At 46.2% G+C, this 22458-nt stretch overlaps 1 protein-coding gene across 3 annotated transcripts in view; it reads right to left on the bottom strand.

Moving 5' to 3' along the window:
- Positions 1-3690: 3690 nt before the first annotated feature.
- TMEM178A (transmembrane protein 178A) overlaps positions 3691-22458 on the bottom strand; it is a 45928-nt gene continuing 27160 nt past the window's right edge. For 2 of the 3 annotated variants that reach the window (XM_037066770.1, XM_037066773.1), the window contains exons 2-4: positions 17562-17675; positions 14867-15004; positions 3691-4655 (exon numbers count right to left, since the gene is read on the bottom strand). In XM_037066770.1, the coding sequence (XP_036922665.1) occupies positions 4414-4655; positions 14867-15004; positions 17562-17675 (494 nt within the window). In that variant the 3' untranslated portion in view covers positions 3691-4413. The remainder of the gene's footprint in view (positions 4656-14866; positions 15005-17561; positions 17676-22458) is intronic. The other variant, XM_037066772.1, reaches the window with a different exon arrangement.

Genomic DNA, 22458 nt, shown 5'->3' with positions numbered 1-22458 from the left:
TTCTATTCAAAGCTCTGTCTTGTAGGACTGGGGGCATTTGCCCTCGTTTATTATTCAGAACACAGACACGGGGTGTGCCAATGTCCCTGGGCCTCCCAAGGGTCAGACTAGCTGTCACTGAGAAGCTCTGTATTCCAAGGCCTGGTCCCTCCCAGCCCACTGGTCTGCTACTCCAGGTTGGGACATGAGAGCCACTGTACCAAAAGCCCCAGGGTCCCTGGATGCCCCATACAGCCATCCTCTGAGGTCCTGATGTCACCAGAATGGGACCGGGCCTGAAGTGGGTCTGCCTTGGGCCGACCTATAGTGTATGGGTTCTTTGTGCAGGAAAGACTTCACAACATAAGTCCCGGTGATTTTGAGGGTACATTTATTAAAACTGGGGACAGGGAAACAAAGGAAGGGCTTAGGATAAAAAAAAAAAGCAGCAGGAGAGATCCTAGGTGGGACTGCTTTGGCTGCCTAAAAATGTCAGAGAGGGGACCTTGGAGACACGTTCAGGGGCTAAGCCCCAAGACAAGGTGCCACTCACTGCGTGCTCCTTCCCTGGTTGCAAGCNACCACGTTGTTACAATCATGGGCCTGTGGAGCCTATTGTAAAATTCTCTTTTTTTGTAAATGCTGTCATATATGGCAGATGGACATGATTTTTAGTGTGCAATCCCAGCTGTTGTGTAAATTCACTTTCTATTCAAAGCTCTGTCTTGTAGGACTGGGGGCATTTGCCCTCGTTTATTATTCAGAACACAGACACGGGTGTGCCAATGTCCCTGGGCCTCCCAAGGGTCAGACTAGCTGTCACTGAGAAGCTCTGTATTCCAAGGCCTGGTCCCTCCCAGCCCACTGGTCTGCTACTCCAGGTTGGGACATGAGAGCCACTGTACCAAAAGCCCCAGGGTCCCTGGATGCCCCATACAGCCATCCTCTGAGGTCCTAATGTCACCAGAATGGGACCGGGCCTGAAGTGGGTCTGCCTTGGGCCGACCTATAGTGTATGGGTTCTTTGTGCAGGAAAGACTTCACAACATAAGTCCTGGTGATTTTGAGGGTACATTTATTAAAACTGGGGACAGGGAAACAAAGGAAGGGCTTAGGATAAAAAAAAAAGCAGCAGGAGAGATCCTAGGTGGGCCTGCTTTGGCTGCCTAAAAATGTCAGAGAGGGGACCTTGGAGACACGTTCAGGGGCTAAGCCCCAAGACAAGCTGCCACTCACTGCGTGCTCCTTCCCTGGTTGCAAGCCTGGCAGGGGTGGGGGCTGGGGGGTGGGGGGGGCTCAGTTTAGGAGAAAGGCCATGCAAAGAAAGAGAAGGTGCGGGCACGCTCCAGAGACCGCCTGCACTGTCCTGAAAGCTTCTTGTCTCTTCTGCGGTCAGGAGCCCTAGGGGAGGTACCAGGGGAGAGTGTCAATTTTCATCAGTTTTCCAGGTGTGCTTTTAACAACCTGTGGATGGAGCAAACGACTGCACATAGGGACCAGCCTCACGCTCTGGTCAGCTTTGCCTCTATCTTGGATTTGTTAGGTTATGATTGTTTTTTATTGTTGTTGTTGCCTATTCTGCTGACTTCCTCTGTCCCTGGGTTTGCCTGGTACACATGGCAATAATGGGTCTCTTTTCTACCTCCCTGACCAAGGTAATTTTAAGCTATTTACTCGCTGGTTAGAGAAGAAAGGAACAAACCGTTTGCTCTCCACCTGTCCTTGGTTTAAAAAAGAGAAGATGTTGCAATTTACTAGCTGGCTATAAATTTTCTCTCATCATTTTCTCTCTCTAGTCTCTGGCTACAGGCATGCGGCTAAAGGTGGGACAGAGAGAACAGGAAGAGAAAAAACAAATTGTCTCAATAAATTATTCTGCCCCACGTAGGAGTGGTGCGGCCATTCCAATCGCTTCATTCACAAGCCGATTAAGGAAATAACCTTAAGAGAAGCCCAAGGAAATTTTTTAAAATACATTTTTTTAGAAAAGAGAGAAACCGAAGGACTGGGGGCTAAGCGCTCAAATTTGGCAACATTGGATCGCCCTTCCCTGGCGGTAAATAGAAGGCAGGGAATCTTGGGCAGCCAGCTCCTGCTCTGAGCTTGCTTTGGCTGGAAGGCGGCGAGGCTTTGTTCTGGCCAGAACACGTCTGATTCCTAACTAAACTTTTCCCCCTTCTGGGCAAATTTTTCTGGTGCGTGAACCCTTCAACCTTCTGTCAGTCTGAGGCTTTTTTCCATTCTCACTCCAAACCCCTAGGAAGCTTTTCAGAAACTTCAAAAGTCAGGCACTCAGACACTGCTTTGGTGGTTGGAATATAAATGTTCAAGAGTCTCGACACCTTCGACGGGGATCTTTAAAGAAGACTTCAAAGAAACAGCTCTCCTGCTTTGAGATTTTCCCACATAAGTAATAAATAAAAATAATTGCCCCTTTCTATATAGCTCTGATCTTACCCAGAGGGACGGACGGGTTTATAAAACAGGCCTGAGAGATTGCCAGGGAGTGTACGCACAGGTGTCATTCCACAGGCGCGGCAGGAGCCGAAAGGCGTGCGTCACATTATATGAGCCCCGCCACTGGGAAGTCAGGCTTCACGGGCAGGGGAGGAGGGTAGGTTACCATGATCCTTTTATGAGTCCCAAATGAGTTGGCATCTTCCTCTACTTTAAAGAGCGTCTTTATCCCACAGTGTGTATAGAGGATCGTGTTGGAGTTAAAAGGACAAACTTAGAAGTGAGCTGGTTCCCACCCTTCCATTTAAGATGAGGAAACCCAACAGAAGACTGAAACTGTTGTACTCTCTCCTCACCCAGGGAAGGAAGCAAGCATCCGGAGTCTGAAACCATACCTGGAAAAAACGCACTCCCGTTACTGGCCCGTAGGAAGAGCTAAATAAATGTTAGCTGCTCGGGCACCGACTGCAGCTTCCGCCCGGAACAGTGGCCCTCTATCCCAGCTGCAAGTCAGGATCCTCTGGGATGTTTTTTCAAGACACTCAAGCTCAGGCCCACCTGCAGATATTCTGGGTCAGCTGCTCGGGGGTGGGGTCCAGTTTCGGATGGCTGGAGCAAGCAGGTGCAGATGATTCTGACGGGCAGCCAAGGTTGAAACCTACTGGCCTAGTTGTCTGGGGAGAAAGTCGGAGACCTTGAATCCTCATTACTGGCTAAGTGTCGGGCAGATGGTAAAGGAAAAGAGAGAGAGAGGGCAGTGGAGAATTTAAAATACTACGGTAAGGTTTTTTTTTAAATTTTTTTAAATGACACCTGTTTTGCATAGCAAGTGTGTGGTGGCTACATACAAAAGACAAATAACAACAACCAACCTAATTGACCTTGAGAGCTTGTTTGGAGGTTCTAGCAGGGGAGTGCAGCTACTCGTATACCCTTGACCGAAGACCGGTCCTCTCCTCTAGTTGGGAAGGTCGTCCTCTTCGACCGAGCGCGCAGCTTCGGGAGGGACGCACATGGATCGGTGAGGGAGGAAGGGGACACCCGCCTAGCCAGCCAGATCAGCCGAATCAACCCTGGCGATCAATGGGGTGACAGATGTCGCAGCCAGATCGCCCTCACATCCACAACCAACCTAATTGAGATGGAGCAATCAGTAAGGCTTCATTGTCGTCTTATTAAAACAAGGTTCTCATCTGTCTGTGTGGCTGGAAAACCTGTTGCCACAGCTGGAAGACAGGAAAGCACACGCAGATGAACAAGGGGCCAGTCGTTTAATGGGGAAATCCAGTTAACATAAAGAGACAGCGGGGGGACAACAGATAGGACTTCAAACAATACTGCATAGTGTCACGGATTAGCTCTTACACGGTTGGTCTGTGTCCCTTGTGATTTTGGTTCCAGTACAAAGACGGAGAAGAGACTTCAGTTAAAAAAATAAATAAGGCAACAGAAGAAGAATCTTCCTGTGACACGGAACGGCCACAAAAACAAACAGTGGGTGCTGACAGGAGACACCAGTAGGACAAGTTCTGAAGATGCTGTATTGAAATATAACATGGTGCATGACAAGAAAATTATACTTGCTTTGTTAGGAATCCTTTTGCAACTAGAAATGACTCTCAGGTAGGCGTGATACACAAACTTGCTGAAATAAATGGCAACCATACCAAGCTTCCCATTGCAATTTCCTCTTTGTTTCTAAACCTAGAAATGTTCCATGGCACTGCTCCCTATTTCTCACAGTCAAAGCACAAATAGTCATTAAAGCACTTGAATCCACAGTCGTCTTGTCCTAAGAAAGGTATGGAGGTTTTGCATGATTTTCTGTCAGTCATCCAGAAAGGGCTGGCAGGCAACAGGTTGGAATGTAAAAGACCGCTTTGTGCTTGGGATCCTGATGCAAACTCCGCTCTGTTCCCCTCAGGAGTTGTCCGCACTGTGGTCGGGCCACTGAGCAGTGAACTTGAGTGTGGACAGTCATACCGTGGAGTCCCTGCCAGACTTTAGATGTGCAATACTGGTCCGGCTAATAAATGGATAGGCGATGCAGAGACCTCCAGCTGCCACAATAAAGCCTAAACTGCACCAGGCACAAAAGATAGACCAGCTGTAGCCGTGTTCCACGTCACTGGGCAGGCTATAAATTAGCTTCGGGAGGCGGTTCAAATCATAGGAGATGCTGGCAGCGTAAGTGCAGAGGGAAATGGTGCAAAATATCCCTGTAAACAATACAAAGATAGCAGAACCATCAGTTACAGTGTTGCCTGCTACAAGGCAAATGCCACAGAGGCCTCTGCGAAAATCACATCAACCAACGAAGCGATCACTTCAAATTAATAAAGGATCTACAACTTTCTGACTTGAATTACTTCATTCAACAAAGATTGGCAAGTCCAGGCCGTAGGCTAGGCGCTGGAGATACAGGAGCGAAGAACCCAGGGGAAAATTCTAATAACTTGACTTACTCAGAATTATTTTGCTTGAATAGTACGTATATTTAAATTTGTATTCGCTTTTCATTATTAAAAACAACTTAATATCGATTCTATTTGCTTTCAAGGACAAAACACTTCTATAAGCACTCAAAGCTAATATAAAAGTCCTCACTTCCCCTTGCTCTCTACCTGATCTGCCACATTTTTATATATTGCAATCCTCATACAAAATCTGCTTTCCTTTTCAGTTACCATGAGCATAAGTCATCATATTGCCAATAAATAATATTTTAAATGAAGTTTTACAAATTCTAAATCATTTTTTAAGCCACAGAGTCTGGCACTTACTGAAGCCTCAACAAATCATGTGGGGGTTTTTTTAAAGATTTTATTTATTTTAGAGAGAGGGGGAAAGAGGGAGAAAGAGATGGAGAAAAACCTCAATGTGAGAGAGAAACACTGATTGGTTGCCTCTCATACACACCCCGACTGGGGACAGAACTCACAACCAAGGCATCTGCTCTGACGGGGAATTGAACCGACAACCTTTTGCTCTGTAGAATGATGCCCAACCAGCTGAGACACACTGGTCAGGGCTGCTGGGGGGTTTTGTTTTTGTTTTTTCTTAATGAATGAATAAAAGGTTTTAAATAATATAAACTAAATCCAGGAAGTTGGAGACGATGTAAAAATAGCTGAATAAGGAGATCATATACGTCAGCCATTCAGAATGTAGGCATTTGGGGGTAATATAAAAGGACAGACCCCAAATTTTACTTGTTTATATCAACATATGTATGTATAATTGTCCTTCCACTAAAATCGGACTCTAATACAAATGCCCCGAACACAGGCTTTCTAGTACCTAAGTGATGCTCCAAGGATGGAGATGCTTCTGGTCCATTACAATGGACCCCCAAGGATGTTCCTAATGGATGGGCAGGGGATCCGAAAGAGGCCCTTGCTGAGCTGAAGATGGGTAAAGAAACTGACCCCAGTGACTTATGGGAATGCCCAGTTCCAGTCCAACACAACGAGTCCTACACAACTCTTCCTCCTCCTTTGGTTTACCCCCTGTGCACAGTGGGGGTTGCACCCATCTGCTGGAGAACTGTTTCGGTAACCTTAGGGATCCATGCAACCTCACCACAGGAAATAGAGACGCAGATTTGGGAACTGAAAAGAAAGAGCTACAACTAAGATACTGCTCCTTTCTAAATAGAGCTTTGGGGGATCGGAAACACAATCAGAGAAACGAACTCAGAGCAGGCGGCAACTGGGAAGAAATCAAGATCTGAATGCAATTTTTTAGACGCTGGAATTCTGCCTCCACGTAAAAGCACATAGGCTGAATCCTTTTCCAAATGTTCATTTAGAAAAGAAATGTTTTCAATGAAAAGAATGCTTGATCTGAGATCATTTGATATTTCCTACTCTGCCTAATTGTTTTTAAACTCTAAAGTGATTGCTTTTCTACAAAGGATAAAAGCTTGTCTTCCAATTCCTTGCTCCAGAATATAATGGCAAACATATCACTTTGAGTTCTCCAAAGAAAGATTGTGATAGGAAGAATTCTTTCATAAAGGAATGAACCAGGCAAAAAGGAATACTCTGCTCTTTTCAAATCTTGTCAAGAGCAAATGGTCTTACAGCTACATGAATGTTTTCACTGGCACCAAAACAAAGACAGTGTTTATACATAAGGAGGACCTTCTAACAAATTCTGGAAAGAGAACAATAAGGGAATTAGAAAATAATTGATCTTTGGAGTATCAACAGGTACAATACAATAATAGAAAAGGAACACCATTCTGCTTTTAACTGTCTGCACCCGGCTGAATGCCTAAAAGCAAGGCTTTTTACAAGTACCGTGGTTTTAATGACCTCTGAAAGCTTGGGTTCAAACTCAGACTTTTAAGCATCCTTTGATGTCCAAAGGCATTAGGCTGAGGTGCAGGAAATGCGATTCTGGTCCCCAGATCTACTACTAATCACTGTGCGACCTTGAAATTACCTAGCTTTGCTGAGCCTTTGTTTCTTCATCTAGGAAAAAAAGCACAGGACTTGGTTACTAAAGTCCCTTACGGTGTCAATTTTCTGTGATTCAGTTACTCCAAAATATGGCATAAAGCAAGAACACGTCCCAAAACGTCCTAGTGAACCCAGTACCTGGTAATTTGCAACTAAGTCAAAAAATAGATTGTCATGGATTTTTCTTTATATACTCCCTTTGATTTTGATACTAAATGTTGATTTTATTAGCACCGCTCCCCTGCCAACTCCATAAAATTGCTTTTGGTGAAATGAAGTTCAGTATAACACCTCCAGTTCACCTGGAAGAGATAAGAATGATCAGAAACAATCTAACCTGAGGATTTAACCGGAGGCTAATTTTCTCCGCCCTCGGTGTTGTGAGCGGCTGTGCTTTCTTTGGGCACTTGGCCTGTGCTTGCTTCAGGGACACTGTGAATAATGTCGCTAATGAAATGCCTTTCTTGGACCAAGGGGCCTGGAAGCTGAAACCCCCTAAAACTGAATCAGCAGCCCACCAGGAGCAAAAGTCAGGAACTTTATGGCATGTTTTTTTGCTGCTAAGCTTACGCCTGGATCCATCTCACCTTGCAAACCTGATTGCTTATCTGATTTTTATGACTTGCATTTATTTTATCATGAGATAATATATGCCCATCTGCGCCACTTAAGTTCTTTCTGGAATAGGGCATTCACCAAACCTTGATGAAAACCTGCTTTTCTTTCTGAGGTTTTTTACACCCTCGGCTGGAAGTGGCAGAAAGGGTTACTATGAACCCACAAATACACCCCTGTCTGCCCTTCTCCCAACCCCCAAACGCCCCCACTGGCTACTAATGGCATTTTTTTCTCTTTCCAAGATGTCCTTGAAGTTGTTCGGAGAGGAAAGCCAGGATTAACAAAAGAGCATATCTAAGAGTCCCTCCTTTTCAGAGGCTCACATCTCTAAAAAGGTCGCAAATACACAGCTGCCACCACTATTATTTGTGGGACAGGCAGGACTGCTTCTCGTTATTACGAGGAAGTGCACTGAGAGTAGAAAAGACATTGTTTCCAAAGCTTTTGCAAAAGAGGCCTGACCTATGAAAGATATTTCTTATAGGTGAAAATAAAACCACCTAGCTGCAAAGACACTACAAACAAGTGCTGTTTAAATGATGAAAACATTCCGGCTGTGCCTGGATTATTAGTCTTAGGTCAGTTTTCATGTTGCGGAATCCATTTTGGTTCGATATGAGCATCTTACAGTGCTCACAAGTCTTGGTTTGCTAGGGCTGCCATAACAAAGCACCACAGACGCGGGAAAGGAAGCTAAAACAACAGAAATTTATCCTCTAACAACCTGGAGGGGAGGAGTCTGAGACTGAGGCGTGGACAGGGCTGGTTCCTTCAAGGCCTCTCTGCTGGGCTCTGGTTGGGCCGTCTTCTCCCTGTGCCGCCCGCAGCCATTCCTGTGTAACTGGGTCCAAACCGCCTGTTACAAGGACCCAGCCCCATTGGATTAGGGCCCACCCTAGGACCTCATTTTAACTTGATTACCTTTTTAAAGACCCTCTCTCCAAATAGTCACATTCTGAAGTACTACAGGTTAGAACTTCAACATACGAGTTTTGAGGACACACAATTCAGCCCGTAACATTGTGTGTACAGGTGCACATGCACGTGTGTGTGGGGTCACGTATGAAGTGTACAAGGTCCAGAAGAAGTAATGTCTGCTTGGGTGTGGTTGGTAGGTTAATGATATGGGTGTAATAATTTAAAGTTTTAATTTGAATATTTCACCTACAATGTCATATGGTGTGCTTGAATGTGATACTATGTTACAGAATTGTATGCATGATTTTATAATAATAAAAGATTTTATAATAAAAAGGGGGTGCTATTTGTGTGGGGCCCTGTACAAATAACCCTTTTATGGGCCTAAGCAAGATTTTGCTATTTAAAATGTTACTTAATCAATTATTCAAGAATTATTGATCAATCATCTACTATGTCCAAGATCAGTTCTGGTCATCTTAGAGGTAGTTTAGTTGGATGAGTTCCTGTGGTCACAGCCATACCTGGTACGGGTCGATGTGATCAGGAACCCCGAGGGTCCTGTCCATTCCACTTTCTAGCACGCATCTCAGGGAAAAGTGCGGAGACCTCCCAGACGCCCCGTGCGTTCACCACGGAGTCTAACGCCGCTGAGCGCATGGAACCAACAAAACCAGCTGAACAAAACTGAGTTCTGCAAGGCACTGAGTGCTTCCAGCCTAAGCACCAGTTCACCCCCAATTGCCTGTGTAGTCTTACCTATACAGCAAATGATTTTAAACAATGCTGCATTTTTGTCAGTGGCAATCTAGTTAATGCTGGGTATGGGATGGGGGTATGAAAAGAGAAGGTATCACTGCTTCATTCAAAAGTTCCAAATCCAGCCCTGGCTGGTGTAGCTCAGTGGATTGAGCACGGGCCTGTGAAGCAGAGGGCCGCTGGTTCGATTCCCAGTCAGGGCACATGCCTGGGGTGCAGGCCAGGTCCTCAGTGGGAGCCACATGAGAGGCAACCATACACTGGTGTTTCTCTCCCACTCTTTCTCCTTCCCTTCCCCTCTCTCTAAAAAATAAATAAGTAAAATATTTTTTCAAAAACACACAAAAGTTCCAAATCCAATAGTCCTTCCTGAAAATCCATGAGGAGAGAGGTCACCTCTCCGTTCTTCTAGTAGGCTTCTCCTTCCCTTGCTTCCCCCTGACCAGCTGGGAGTTACCCGTGGCTGCCACTCACACCCTGCAGCCCAGCTGGTGGTGCCCAGGGAGACGGTTCTTGAGTTCCGAGCTCAGTCTGGCACTGAGGGCTATTGCTGGTACCATCTCCAAAAACACAAATAATTACTGGTTCTGAAAAGCCCTGCATGCAGCTACTTTTCTAATAAAATATTAAAAGGTTTTCCGCTAATATTCTTCATTAGAAAATACCATGATTATCACAAAATTACAGGGCTGCAAGGGATATTTTTGGGTCAAGACAGATGAAAAATTATACTGCCATCCCAGATCATCAACCTAATTTTCCTCCCTCAAATCTTCCTGGTGCCTGTGGCCAGCTGGTGAGATGGGACTAGGGTAACTGGGCCCACTGTGTGGACCACCCTCCTCGGCTGTGCCTACAAGGTGGAAGGAAGTAGAAGTTGCTTCACCCTGGCTAGCCTGCTTGGTACATAACATAACTGCAGCACCCAAAGGCCCAGACATTGACCTCTTTTCCCCTTTCAAAGGATGATCTGCCCATCATTCTGGTCTCTTTGCAATTCCACAAAAAAAGTGCCTTATCCTACCTTATACAGATTGCTCAAAAAGCCATTCCTAAGTTATCTTAACTAAATGGCTGAGCAGGAGGGATAGAGACAAACAAAAGGCTATTTAAAAAAAGAGAAGTAAATAACAGATTCACAATCTGCAATCATTAAATCTCCTGAACATCCACTCTTTCCCTGCAAGATTGCAGGAATCTCACAAAAAGGCCAAGCCTGACCTGGTGGAACATAAAGCTATTTATAGTCCTTATTGATCCGACTGAGCATATGTTTTGCTGCAGACATGTTAATGCGTTTGATCTCAGACCTCACTGAAAGTCGTGGATAATGTATGCACCCTGTTCCCTTTCTAAAAGAAAGCTTTACAGTCCTGAATTCCAAAACGTACCTGGCCCCAAGGGCTTCAGATAAGGCATTACGGACCTGTGGTTTTAAGTCATAATCAGTGGATAAACTAGCCTGGGCTCGGTCTCTGCTTCATCTGCTGTCAAAACACAGGCTGGGTAAGCCCTGCCTAGCGAGCAGGGTCAGGCAGCCCAGGACACAAGCCGGTGAGGGTGAGCAGAGCCAGTGGGCAGTGAGACCAAGGGAGGACCAAGCTTTATCCAGCATTGAAACTCCCACTATATTAAAAGACAGTAAAGACCCTACAACAGGACACAAAACTGGAATTTAAAAATGTTTGCATTGAAACTGAAATGGACTCACATACAAAGAACAGACTGTTGGTTGCCAAGGGGAAGGAGGGTTGGGGGACTGGGTGAGAAAGGCGAGAGGATTGAGGAGTACAGGTTGGACGGCAGACAATAGTCATGGGGACGTAAAGTACAGCAGAGGGAACATTGTCAGTAATAGTGTAATGGCCACGTGGGGTGCCAGGTCGGTCCTGGAAATATCGGGGGGTCACTTTGTAAAGTATGATTTTCTAACCACTACACTATACACTTGAAAATAATACAAAAGAATGCCGAATGTAAACTGTAGTTTGAAAATTTTTAAATGTTTGCATCGAGTAAATTCAGCCTTTAAAATACTGATGACAAATTATTATCATAATGACATGACCATGGCTATCAAATGGAACGCATCATTTAATTTGGTGGAAATATTCACTCACAGCACCCTGAAAGCTGAGTGTCCTCCTAAGGGGCAGCAGTTTACAGCGGAAGATAAGCGTCTTATTCCCTCTGTCCTCTGAGGCCACCGTGACCGCTGGTGGAACCTCAGGGGACAGGAAGTCAAGGGCTACATTTGAAACCCCTGAGGGATGTGACACCTGGCCCTGGTCCTTCTGGAGGACCCCCTGAGAAGCCCCAGGAAAGAGAAAGGGGGCAGACATGGGGAGGGAACCTGCCTCCCTGACAAGAACTGACAGCCGGCAGCACGGCTGCCCCACCCGTGTGTAATCAAGAACTGTCTGTGTGCAATAAGGCAGAAGGAGAAGCTCTCAGACTGTCACTGCCCTGATGTTCTTCATCGAAGGTTCGGCTAATAACTTCAGGTGGAGAATGAAGACGCCAGCACATTAGAACAGGCTAAGTTTAGCATCAAAAATCTGCGGGAGCGACGCCGACAAGGGCTGCTGGAGAGATGTCCGATTCATTAAAACGAATTCTTTTAACCCTGATGGCTCTCCTTCCCGGCTACTGCATTTGCACACCCTACAGCTAATTTATCTCATGCAGTGTATTAACATAGTTATCTCGGTGTTTACGAAGGTAATAAAGAGGCATCTGTAGTGGAAAAATCAAACAAGCCTCCTTAAATCCCACAGTAAGGGAACAGATGAATACAGCCCAGCCTATCCACTCCGTGGAAGAACAGGCAGCTGTTAAAAACCAAGCACAGAACTATGCAGCGACATCAGGAAAGGTGATGGTGTGATGTTAAGTGGAAATCCACAGACTAAATATGTTCCATGTGATGGTGGCTGCAAATCTCTCTTTCTTTCTTTCTTTCTTTCTTTCTTTTCTTTTCTTTTCTTTTTCTTTCTCTCTCTCTCTCTCTTTTTCTTTTTTAACAATCAAGCACATGGGCAAGAAAAATAATTCAACAATCTAATTTTCCAGGTGGTAGGATCTATAAGTGAATTTTCCCTTTATTTAAAAAATGTTGTTTGGATAACCAAAAGCACAAGAAGAAAAACAACATGTGTGTCTCTTAGTCCTTCAGGACCGGTCATCAAACTTGAAGTTCATAAGTCTTGGCTGAGTATTTTTTTGGGGGGGGGGGTGGCCTTATGGATTTTTATTATTATGGCTATTGTTTCCTTTGTGTTATTTTTGTGTAACGATTGCACAGGGGCTTTCGATGATAAAGCTGGAGGACCCCTGAGCTGGCCTGGCTCCAAGTTACAGTCCACGTGTGGCTCAGAAATAAGGGCTGAGCAGGAAGAGGTGGAACTTGCTGAGGAAACTCGGCTTCGATCTCGCCTCTGAGTCAGCCCAACCTGAGCCCCCACATGTCTTCCATGTAGAACCAAACGAGCCCCTCAGCCTCCCAAGGAAACCTCACTGGGCCTGGCTTTTATGGCCCTGTGATTTATGTTATTGCTAACAGTTGTTTTATAGGCTAAGCGCATCCTAAATTATCTGTGTATCACCCATATTAAAAGTGTCCTTTGAAAGCTGTGGGCATACCTGGGAGGCACTGCCGGGCAGTTCCAAACCACCACAATAAAGTGAGTGTCACAAGAAAGCAAGTGCTCATCTTTGCTGATGGAGGGTCTTGCCTTCCATTTGTGAGGAAAGCAGCATCTGTGATGGGCAATACAACAAGGTAGGTCCTACTGAGGCTTCTGTGGTCCTCAGTGTCTCTCATGTTCCTGACCAGCTGCTGTGATGTGGGGCCTTCCCAGGGTTGGGGGTGAGGGAGTGGAGTCACCTTCTTTCAGTATATGGGGACAAGAGTCAGGCCAATGAGGATTCAGTTAACAAAGGGAGGGAAGACAACAAGGAGATTTTTAACAAGCCCATCAGAAGCATAAAGGGATAATATGGGCTGATTCTTTGCTGTCCTAGTCCACTTATTCTATACTTTGGGTTTTAAATGAGCACCTTAGGCATGCACCCGATGGTCTGGAGGCTTCGATTCCTCCTTCCAAACCTCAGGGACTAGAATTTTAGCCTCCCTGTGCCATGGTCCTGGCAGCCACCGAGTATTCGCCAGAATCTGGAGCATCTAAGCTGGTTTCCTGCTCACAGCTATTCACAGGCCGTGGGACGTCAGACTGCTCTGTCGGGATGTTGACGATGATGGCCCACAGTACTCACGAGGTGGAAAAGGGGCAGATGGGAGTTTCTTAGGCTGGTTGGAAGACCACGCCAGAAAGCAAAGAGCCAGCTCCCTGCCAGCCCTGAGAGGCAGCTGGAAAATGGGGTCTGCCACAGAGGGGCGCTGCTACCTCCGTTAACAAGGTAGGTGCACTGGGAGGTGCCAGAAAAGGCACTTGTGGTCGCCTGAGTAACAGAACTCCAACTCCAGGTTAGTAGAAATAAGCTTATTTGAACTGGCTACATATCCAGAGTAACATTGGTTCTGGAAACAAATCTACTTCAGGAAACCGTGTCTCTGGCATTCACTAGCCCATGGATACCCTAATATGTTGTGAAGGAACAGGAGGAAAGATTTAGTCCCCGCTGTCAGTGCTAGCTGTCAAATCAGACCCTGACTCCTTTTGGGACCAAAAGATGTCCCTCCCCTGCTAATCACAAAGGCCGAAGTCAGGTCTCCGGCTCACCCGCCACTCCATCCCCTTCCCCCAGGGCCACCCCGCCCTCTCACTGTTCCCCTCTGCTGTAAGGTCAAGTCACTCCTCCGCTTAAAAATCTTCCGGTGGCTTCCATCACCCATACATTGAAATCCGAGCTGCTGCCTGCTTCCCATGTGACCTCGCCTTTCCTTCCCTGCCCCCAGGCACTCCTGTCATCTTTCTATGGTGAAAAATTCACCAACCCCCCCACCCATCCCCACCTTCGGGCTCAGCACTTCCCACTCCTCAGCCTGCAGCACATCCCAGCCACTGGCTGACTGCTTCTCGAGGTTTCCCTGGGTCCCCCATTCCACCCTGTTCCTTTTTTTCATCGCCTTTATTACTCTCATGAATTGTTTACACCTCCCCACAACAGAAATGGAGGATTTTGTCTGCCCAGTTCATTGCATATCTTTGGTACCTAGAGCAGCATCCGGTACAGAGAAAGTCCTCAGAAACTATACGTGGAGTGAAATGAATGAATGGGGTGTGTATAAAAATGACTCCAATGACACCATCACTGAGAGATGTAGTTGGAGTTGACTTTCAGCTTGGGGGGCTGGGCTGGGCTGATCTATTGCCCTCTCCCTCCTCAGGGCTCCCTGTTTGCCAGACTCTGGGCCAGGGCTAGGGGTGCAGTTCGAAAGAATGGGAAAGAAAAATAAGAGCCAACTCACAGAGATAAAACCCAAGACAATTCCACCTGACCTTCAAACGGGCCACAAGGAAGAAATGGGGAATGTAGTTTTTAATACTGTTGTTTCTTTAAATTCTGTGTTACCCACCAAAACCAAATGACCTTTTGTCAATTTCTCACACGTGGGAACAAAGTAAGTGGACAGGAACCGAGTGCAGCTAGCTGCTTGCCCAGCAGGCTTCACTTTGGCGGGAGGGACACCCGAGGGGTGCACGTACCTGTCATGAGGAACAGGAGGCCGGCCACGTGCTGGGTCAGGCTTTCCTCCCAGAAGAAACTGACCGTGGCCACAATGCAGCCACAGAGCATCACGGCCACCGCCATGCCCAGGAAGCCAGCAGTGATTCTTCTCAAATCTAGTCTCGAAACACAGAGAAACATCCAACACAAAAGCAGAAGAAGGAAAATCATGGGAAATCAGAGCACAGCAAGCTTTGTGAATGTTATGAAAACCAATACGCTGCATGGACAGGCTTAGGGCCTACAAGGCCGAGGTGATGGTCCTGCTATCTTTATGTCTTCATTTTCTTTTTCCCTCTTTTTTTTTTAAAAACAAAGCCAGTTTTTAAAATTGTTAGCTAAATTTCTATGACCGTTCTTTTTTTTTTTTAATAAATTTATTTATTTATCTTTAGAGGGGAAGAAGAGAGGCAGAGAAACATCAATGTACGGTTGCCTTTTGTGTGTCCCCTGCTGGGAACTGGCCTGCAGGGAACCGGCCTGCAGCCCAGGCATGTGCCCTGACTGGGAATCGAACTGCGATCCTTTGCTTTGCAGGCCCGTGCTCAATCCACTGAGCTACACCAGCCAGGGCTCTATGACCGTTCTTAAAACAACAGATCCCATAGACAGGTCTGTAGCCCCTGAGTACCTGGGGGCCCAGGCGAGGGCTCGCCCACTGCTTGATGTGGGGCTGCTCTGCAGAGGTGCAGGTGTCCAGGCGGCTGCCACCTGCTTACACGTCCACATGGCTGCCGCCCATCTAGGGGTGCCCCCGAGAGGGTGGTTCCTGGTCACACTCCTAGTCACCCATGGATAAACCATCTCTGCCCTTTAAAGAAACTGTTCATTTCCAATTTAGAGCATCTAAACTAAAGCAGGACATCGCTGCCTAAAGCATCATAGGCACCACACAGCAAGGGGCAGGACGGTGATCAATTAAAGGGACTGAGGTTCACGGGAAGGGTGAAAGTAGTTTTAAGACATCCACACTCTAGCCCTGGCTGGTGTAGCTCAGTGGATTGAGCATGGGCCTGCAAACCAGACGATCGCGGTTCGATTCCCAGTCAGGGCACATGCTTGGGTTACAGGCCAGTTTCCGGCAGGAGCCAGTTCCCTGCAGGGGATGCACGAGAAGCAACCATACATTGATGTTTCCTTCCTCTCTCCTTCCCTTCCCCTCTAAAGATAAATAAATAAAATATTTTTAAAAAAAAAGAAATCCACATTCTGAGCAGGGAAATGTAATAATAGTTCAGCCACTAGTTTCTGACAGCCTCCTTAACTCCCTGCGGTTCAAGTTTTATTTTCTGTGACCATTGAAAGACGTCAGGTTCAGATATAATCCACATGGGATTCGCATTAGCATCAGACTTGTTAAGCCTCTCTGGTAAACATGGTGCAAATCCCCAAGTGTGATTTTCTTAGGAGGAGCCATGCATGAGACTAAAGGCATCTTTCCATGCAAACTTCAAAGAGGGTTAAGAGAGAACGCTCGGACGATCTTGCTGGGCAACGACAGAGCACAGCCTGTTAGAGCGGAGATGAGATTCTTTGTCAGGATCCTGTGATTATTTTTCTGATCTAAAACCAAAGACTATGTGGCTTTCCAGGCAGATGTGGAGAACTCCAAATATGCTCATAAAGAATTAAGACATAAAAAGGCTTAGATTAATGTGTAACTCAGATCTGCTGAGAAGTGAATGTTAAGATCAGCCAGAAAGAAAGAACGTTCAGGATGTCCTCCTATCCAGAAATAAACCACATTTTAGCCAATGACTTTCCCAGTCCTAAATCTGCCAATCATGTTTACATATTAAACCGTGGCAACAGAGCTTCTGTGTATGCATTTGAGAATCAAAACAGAGTCTTTTTTGATCTACCAAAGAGATTTATTCAGAAAATGAGACCCTGCTTGGTTTTCCGCCATGGTTTTGGTCACCAGACAAGATCATCAAAGTCGCTGCCACTTATGTCACTGCAAAATGACAATGTCCACCTCTGATGTGGGTAAACACTGAAAAGAGTTCAATCTAGTTTTTGCTTTCCTAAGTTATCCATCACCAGGCCGTAGAAACCAACAGTTTTCGAGTAAATATCAGCCCTGTCAAGCATCACATTGCATGATCCTTCTGGAGTTTCACCTTTGCCTCACAGTGAAAAAGGGTAGCGTCTGCCTTCGAAATGTAGAGGTAACAGACATCCTCAGAGAAAATGATGGCGTGCACCCATAAGAATATTTTTGCAGAGATACCAAGGTCTGAGATAGACATGGTAGATAAAATGAATATCGTATAAACAACAAAAAAAATAGGACTACCTAAGGTACAATCTCCTTAGTTTGCTAAGACGAGTGGCAGAGGCCACCCTTAGACCGGCAGGTCCTTGCACCTGGTGGCTTGGTAAAGGGAAGACTCGGGAAGCCACTTGTGTACTGATGCCACCAGGGTGGACGCGCACACCACGCTGTCTCACAAAGCCTTGTGCCTGGTTGTCACTCGTTGGATGTGCAGAAGAGCTGCGGCCACAGCACAGGGAGACACCTCCCCGAGTCTCCCTCCAAGTTGAATTGGGCTCTGAGGCCCGTGCATGGTCAACACAGTGTCTTTCGGGCCAGACCTGCGAAGGCAGGTGGGAATACTTTTGTTTGGAAAGACACCATTTCCTCTCCGCCCCATTCTCAGAAATACTCACGGAGCAGGTGCCATTCATCTTGCTGTATTGTCTTGGTTAAATTGAAAGGAATGTTTCGTAAGCGGATTGGCTGAGAGAAGTGGTACTTGATAGCTGTGCATCGTTGTGCAATACCTTGAAGGAAATAAGAAATACAATTTACTAGTCTGCATTTGTAATGGAATTCTGGAGACCTGAGGCCATAGAATGTATTGTAAACTGGGTGGACTGGGGAGGGGATAGGAATCTCTTGATTATTCTCACTTATAAAGGCCAGCCAGAGCAGCGAAAACCTAAACATGAAATAACTTTTTAAAATTCCATTTCATTTTTTAATGTATTAATTAATTAATTTTTTTAGAGAGAGTGGGGGGAAGTGGTAGAGAAAGAGAGGTAGAGAAACATCAATGTGTGGTTGCCTCTCACGTGACCCCCACTAGGGATCTGGCCTGCAACCCAGGCATCTGCCCTAGATTGGGAATCAAACTGGTGACCCTTTGGTTTGCAGCCGGGGCTCAATCCACTGAGCTGCACCAGCCAGGGCTGAATGTATTAAATTTGATAAGGATCTGAACTCTCCTAATTGTGTTACAACACTGAGTTTATATTAACTAAACGCAAAACTCCTCAAGGAGAAATGGCCTAGAAGTATACAGATGGTTGGGAGAAATCAGCCTGAAATATTGTTAACACAGATAAATTGCACGTGTCTGAATCTGATCCAATCTCTGACTCTCAAATGGGTTGCATCAAAAAGTTCATTAGGAAGTGTGTTTTCTGCAAACCAGAAGACATTTTTCCAGAAAGACAACCTTCTACTTGGTGGTTTAGGTGGTGATTAAGTCTCCAGACAACCCAGGAGAGTCTGTTTAACCCCAGGCTAGCTGATGTAATTCCTCAATAGAAGCTTCACGGACCTGAATTCTGGGTCCTGAGAGTAATGGTGTTACTGAAAACTTGCCTCCCTTTCCTGGTTGCAAATTTTGAAACGGACATGTGTGCTCACTGCTTTATTTAATACTTTCTCCTACCCTCCCTCCCAATCTATATTTTTATTGCATAAATTAATACCAGCCTTTTTCTCCTCTAAAGTCTTCTGAATCCCATAGAAGTATCTACCCTCCTTTCAAATTAAAATACAATGGTACATGCTTCTTTCATTGTAAATCATCTTGGTCAGTTGTTTGGATAAATGCAATTTGATTAAATTAATTTTGAAGAGATGTGAGTGGATATTAATTCTTTAATCCTGGCAGCTGTTCTTATACCCAAGTTGGTATGGTTCAGTGGATTGAGTGCCAGCCTGTGAACCAAAGGGTCGCTGGTTTGATTCCCAGTCAGGGCATATGCTTGGGTTGCAGGCCAGGTCCTTAGCTGGGGTACATGAGACAACCACACATTGCTGTTTCTCTCCCTTTCTTTCTCCCTCCCTTTCCCTCTCTCTAAAAATAAATAAATAAAATTTAAAAAAAGCCTTATAGATGCAAATAATCTCTAATCAGTGACATTTCTGTAAGTATAATTTTTAATGTTGGAGATAGGGTGTGGACTAGGGAGAAATTGTTCTCCCAGACTCAAAGGGAACCAGAACAACCTGGCCCCGGAACACCTGCAGTGCTAGGGAAGTGTGTGGGCCCTTTTTACATCATGGCAAATATTCTCAGGGCCCATTTCCTCCTCTGCCCCTTGCTGGGAGCAGTCACAATCCCAGTGGGCAGGAAGGCTAACAGATAGGAGGTGGGCAGTCTACGCCATGCTCTCCCCTTCCCCAGGGGAGCCTGGCTGGTGCCAGCAATGAGGTAAGCGGTACACATATCACCACATTGCCTTTCCTTCCCCACCAGGCTCCCAGGCTAAATTTAAACTTCCAGGATCCCTGAAATGAGAAGAGAAAGGAGGTGGGGAGAGTGATAGGTCTTCCCCGCACAGTAGTAACAAGCTGTCCTCAAAGATCACTAAGATGAGGAGACTGATAGTGAGCCCAGAGCTCCTCCGCTGAGTCTATAAGAAAATGTGCTCCGACCCTGGTGCTCGACTCCCTTGGAGATGATTAGAGACCTCAGGCAGAATGAGAAGAGAAAGTGGGAGTGAAGGACAGATCAGCAGCGGTGGCAGAGGCCTGCCTTTCGCCGTTTGATTTCCTCGTTGCAAACACTCGTCCGCCTGTCACAGCAGAAGTTCTAATAGATTCAAAGAGGAAAGTATATTATTAAGGTTGGGCTTCCTACATCATACACGGATGACTGACACGATGCAACTCGACACCAATCACGCAGGAAAAGACCAGTAGTTTCTTGATGGCTTACCAGAGCCAAGTTAGGTCCTTTGGATAAAAAGATGAGCACATGCATGCACATGGATGGTGTAAAGACAGAAGGTCCACGCAGTTACGGCGAAGAGTGATACTGTGAAAATCCACAAGGAGGCATTAGATTCAAATTTTTTCAGAGCCATGCTTGCAAACTTTGAAATTAACTGGCTTTCAGGGTTTAGAGAGCAATGAATCTGGCTGGCTCTCTGAAAAGGAACACACGAAGCATGATCTCATAGCGCCAGATGGCATCACACAATGGGGGGAAGAAACATGCAGAGGGCTGAAAGGAACAAGTTGTGGTCTATATATAGTGATTAATGAGCTTCTTCAAGGGCCGAGTAGAGCCACTTAAATGATGATATAAGCTGTAGAATAAGATCTATTAATATGTTGCATGGGGTTACAAATAGGGTTTATGGGCTGGTGAATTGCTGCTGCTGTTGGTGCTTAAAGACATGAATCAAATTCCAAGCTTCGTCATAGAAACCTTATTCTAGGTTAAATGAGGGCCAAATGTGAGAAACAGCAGAACATGCTGTAAAGTGTCATTAGTGCTAATCAACAATGAGGCAGTATACAAGGAGGTCCGTCCAGAAAGTATCCAGCCATGCCCGATGACAACTAGAGACATTTATTGAAGAAGATACAAGATACAAGAACATTGTGCATAAGACAATGACACCTCAGTCCCCTTCAGAGTAGGCACCTTGGGACCTCACACAGTTCTCCCAGCATCTCTTCCACTGTTCAAAACTCTGCAGAATCCTTTGTTGGAATCGCCATCAGCTGCCCTGCCGTATTTTCCTGAATCTCGTCAACGGTTAAAATCTCTTCCCTTTCAAAGCTGATTTTAGTTTGGGGAAAAGTCAGATGTCTTGGGGCACCAAATCTGGGCTGCAGAGGGTCTGAGTCACCTGGATGATTTGATGTTTCACAAAAAACCCTGCACGAAACAAGCTGCATGAGTGGGCACGTTGTCATAAGGAAGCTGCCAGTCACCAGTTGCCCATCGCTGCGGCCTTCTGAATTGTGCACATGGTTTCCACAGAGGAATGCTCAAGCTTAATGCAAAATCTGATGCCCTATTTGCTTAGTCATTTTGAATGTGACAGACTCACAGTGCACATGCTCACTCAACAGCCCCCACTGACTAGTACAGTGAAGTCACATTGTTCACACATGTGAATTCCAGTCCCCTCTCCTTGGCTGCCAGGTCACGTCGATGTTGCACAGACCATTCTTGTTATATTAACGATGGCTGGACTTTTTTCCGTCCAGACCTCACATGTGGTAGCGAAAGTCCTTGCAGTCAGACAGCCTTGGGTTTAAATCCCAGCTGTGCGACTTTTGGCAAATTACTTAGCCTCTCGGAGCCTTGGTTCCCTCATCTGGAAAAGAAGGGGAATAATGGCAGACACCATCTGAGGTTACTGTGCAGAATGAAGGACTTGGTGTAGAGGACGCGGCCCACTCTCAGCACTCGGTGAATGTCCGCATTCAGTCCCGAGGCCTCTCTTGGTACCCGCCCACATGCACTGCACAGAACCACTGCCCCACTAGGAGTCCGTACCCAAAATGGGCATCACAGAGGAGCCCAGGTAGACACATGAAACAGCTGCCTGAACAACGGCCCAACCAACGGCTCTCCTGTTTCCCCTCCATTCTCACCCCTACAAGCCGCTCACTGGCTCCTTGCCACTGTTCCCTCTCCCCTCCAGCCCATCCTGCGTGCCTCTGCTTCACAAATCCATGGTCTGAGGACTCGGGGCCTCTGGAGCCTCAGTCGCCCCTCTGTGATGTACAACTTGAAAACCTTGAGGATTTTACTATATCCACCTGCCTTTTACGGTATCGTTAACTTAGTATGTTTCTTGAAAGTGATTACTCTAAGTGGGAAATGGTTTCCTTGCCACGATGTAATTATGTATTTATTTAAAAATAAAGTGCCACAGAGTAAGTGCTACATGATGGTTCATTAAAGAGTTCAGCGCGGTGCCAATGTGCCACTTCCACACTTCGGCAAACAGAAGATGAGAACGTCTCTGGTGGTCCCTGACAGCAGTAAGCCGGGGCTTCCGTCATCCAGCTCTGTCTTGGCCCTTTCCAAGAACACTCCATGGGCTTCCCCCTGAATCAAACAGGCACTGGGTAGTGAGCGTCCATCATTACCCTCCCCATTACTTCCACTTTCCCATGACTGGCCTTGTGGCGCCCATTTCTTCCTCTACCGACACCCCCACCTGAGGACAATCCCGAACCCACGAACCATCCAGGCCCGCTGCCTTCATTCAAGAAGCCTTCCCCAAGCACAGCAGCCCAAGCCACTCACTCCCTCCTCTGGCTTTCTTTCGACCTTAGAGGCTGAGCCACACAATCTGCCTCTTGATTACTCGGTCTTTGTCATTTCCTAATTGATCAAAAAGCGTTGCCCAAGTTCCTTCAGAGTTGCGACCATGACCTTTCTCTGGGTTTGTGACAGCTAAGAGACGAGCCAACAACCGTTGAATGGCACTGTAACTGAGGCTTCAGGCTCTCTAGCAAATGAAAGGGTCAGGGAACAGGCTGCACTGTTCCCTAAAACATTTCAGAGGCCCTTGGAATTCC

The sequence above is a fragment of the Sturnira hondurensis genome, unplaced genomic scaffold (assembly GCF_014824575.4).
Source record: "Sturnira hondurensis isolate 20B ecotype Veracruz unplaced genomic scaffold, ASM1482457v3 Scaffold0016663, whole genome shotgun sequence".
Taxonomy (NCBI): domain Eukaryota; kingdom Metazoa; phylum Chordata; class Mammalia; order Chiroptera; family Phyllostomidae; genus Sturnira; species Sturnira hondurensis.
The sequence above is the reverse complement of the archived record's forward strand: the minus strand, read 5'-3'. Positions and strand labels throughout refer to the sequence as shown.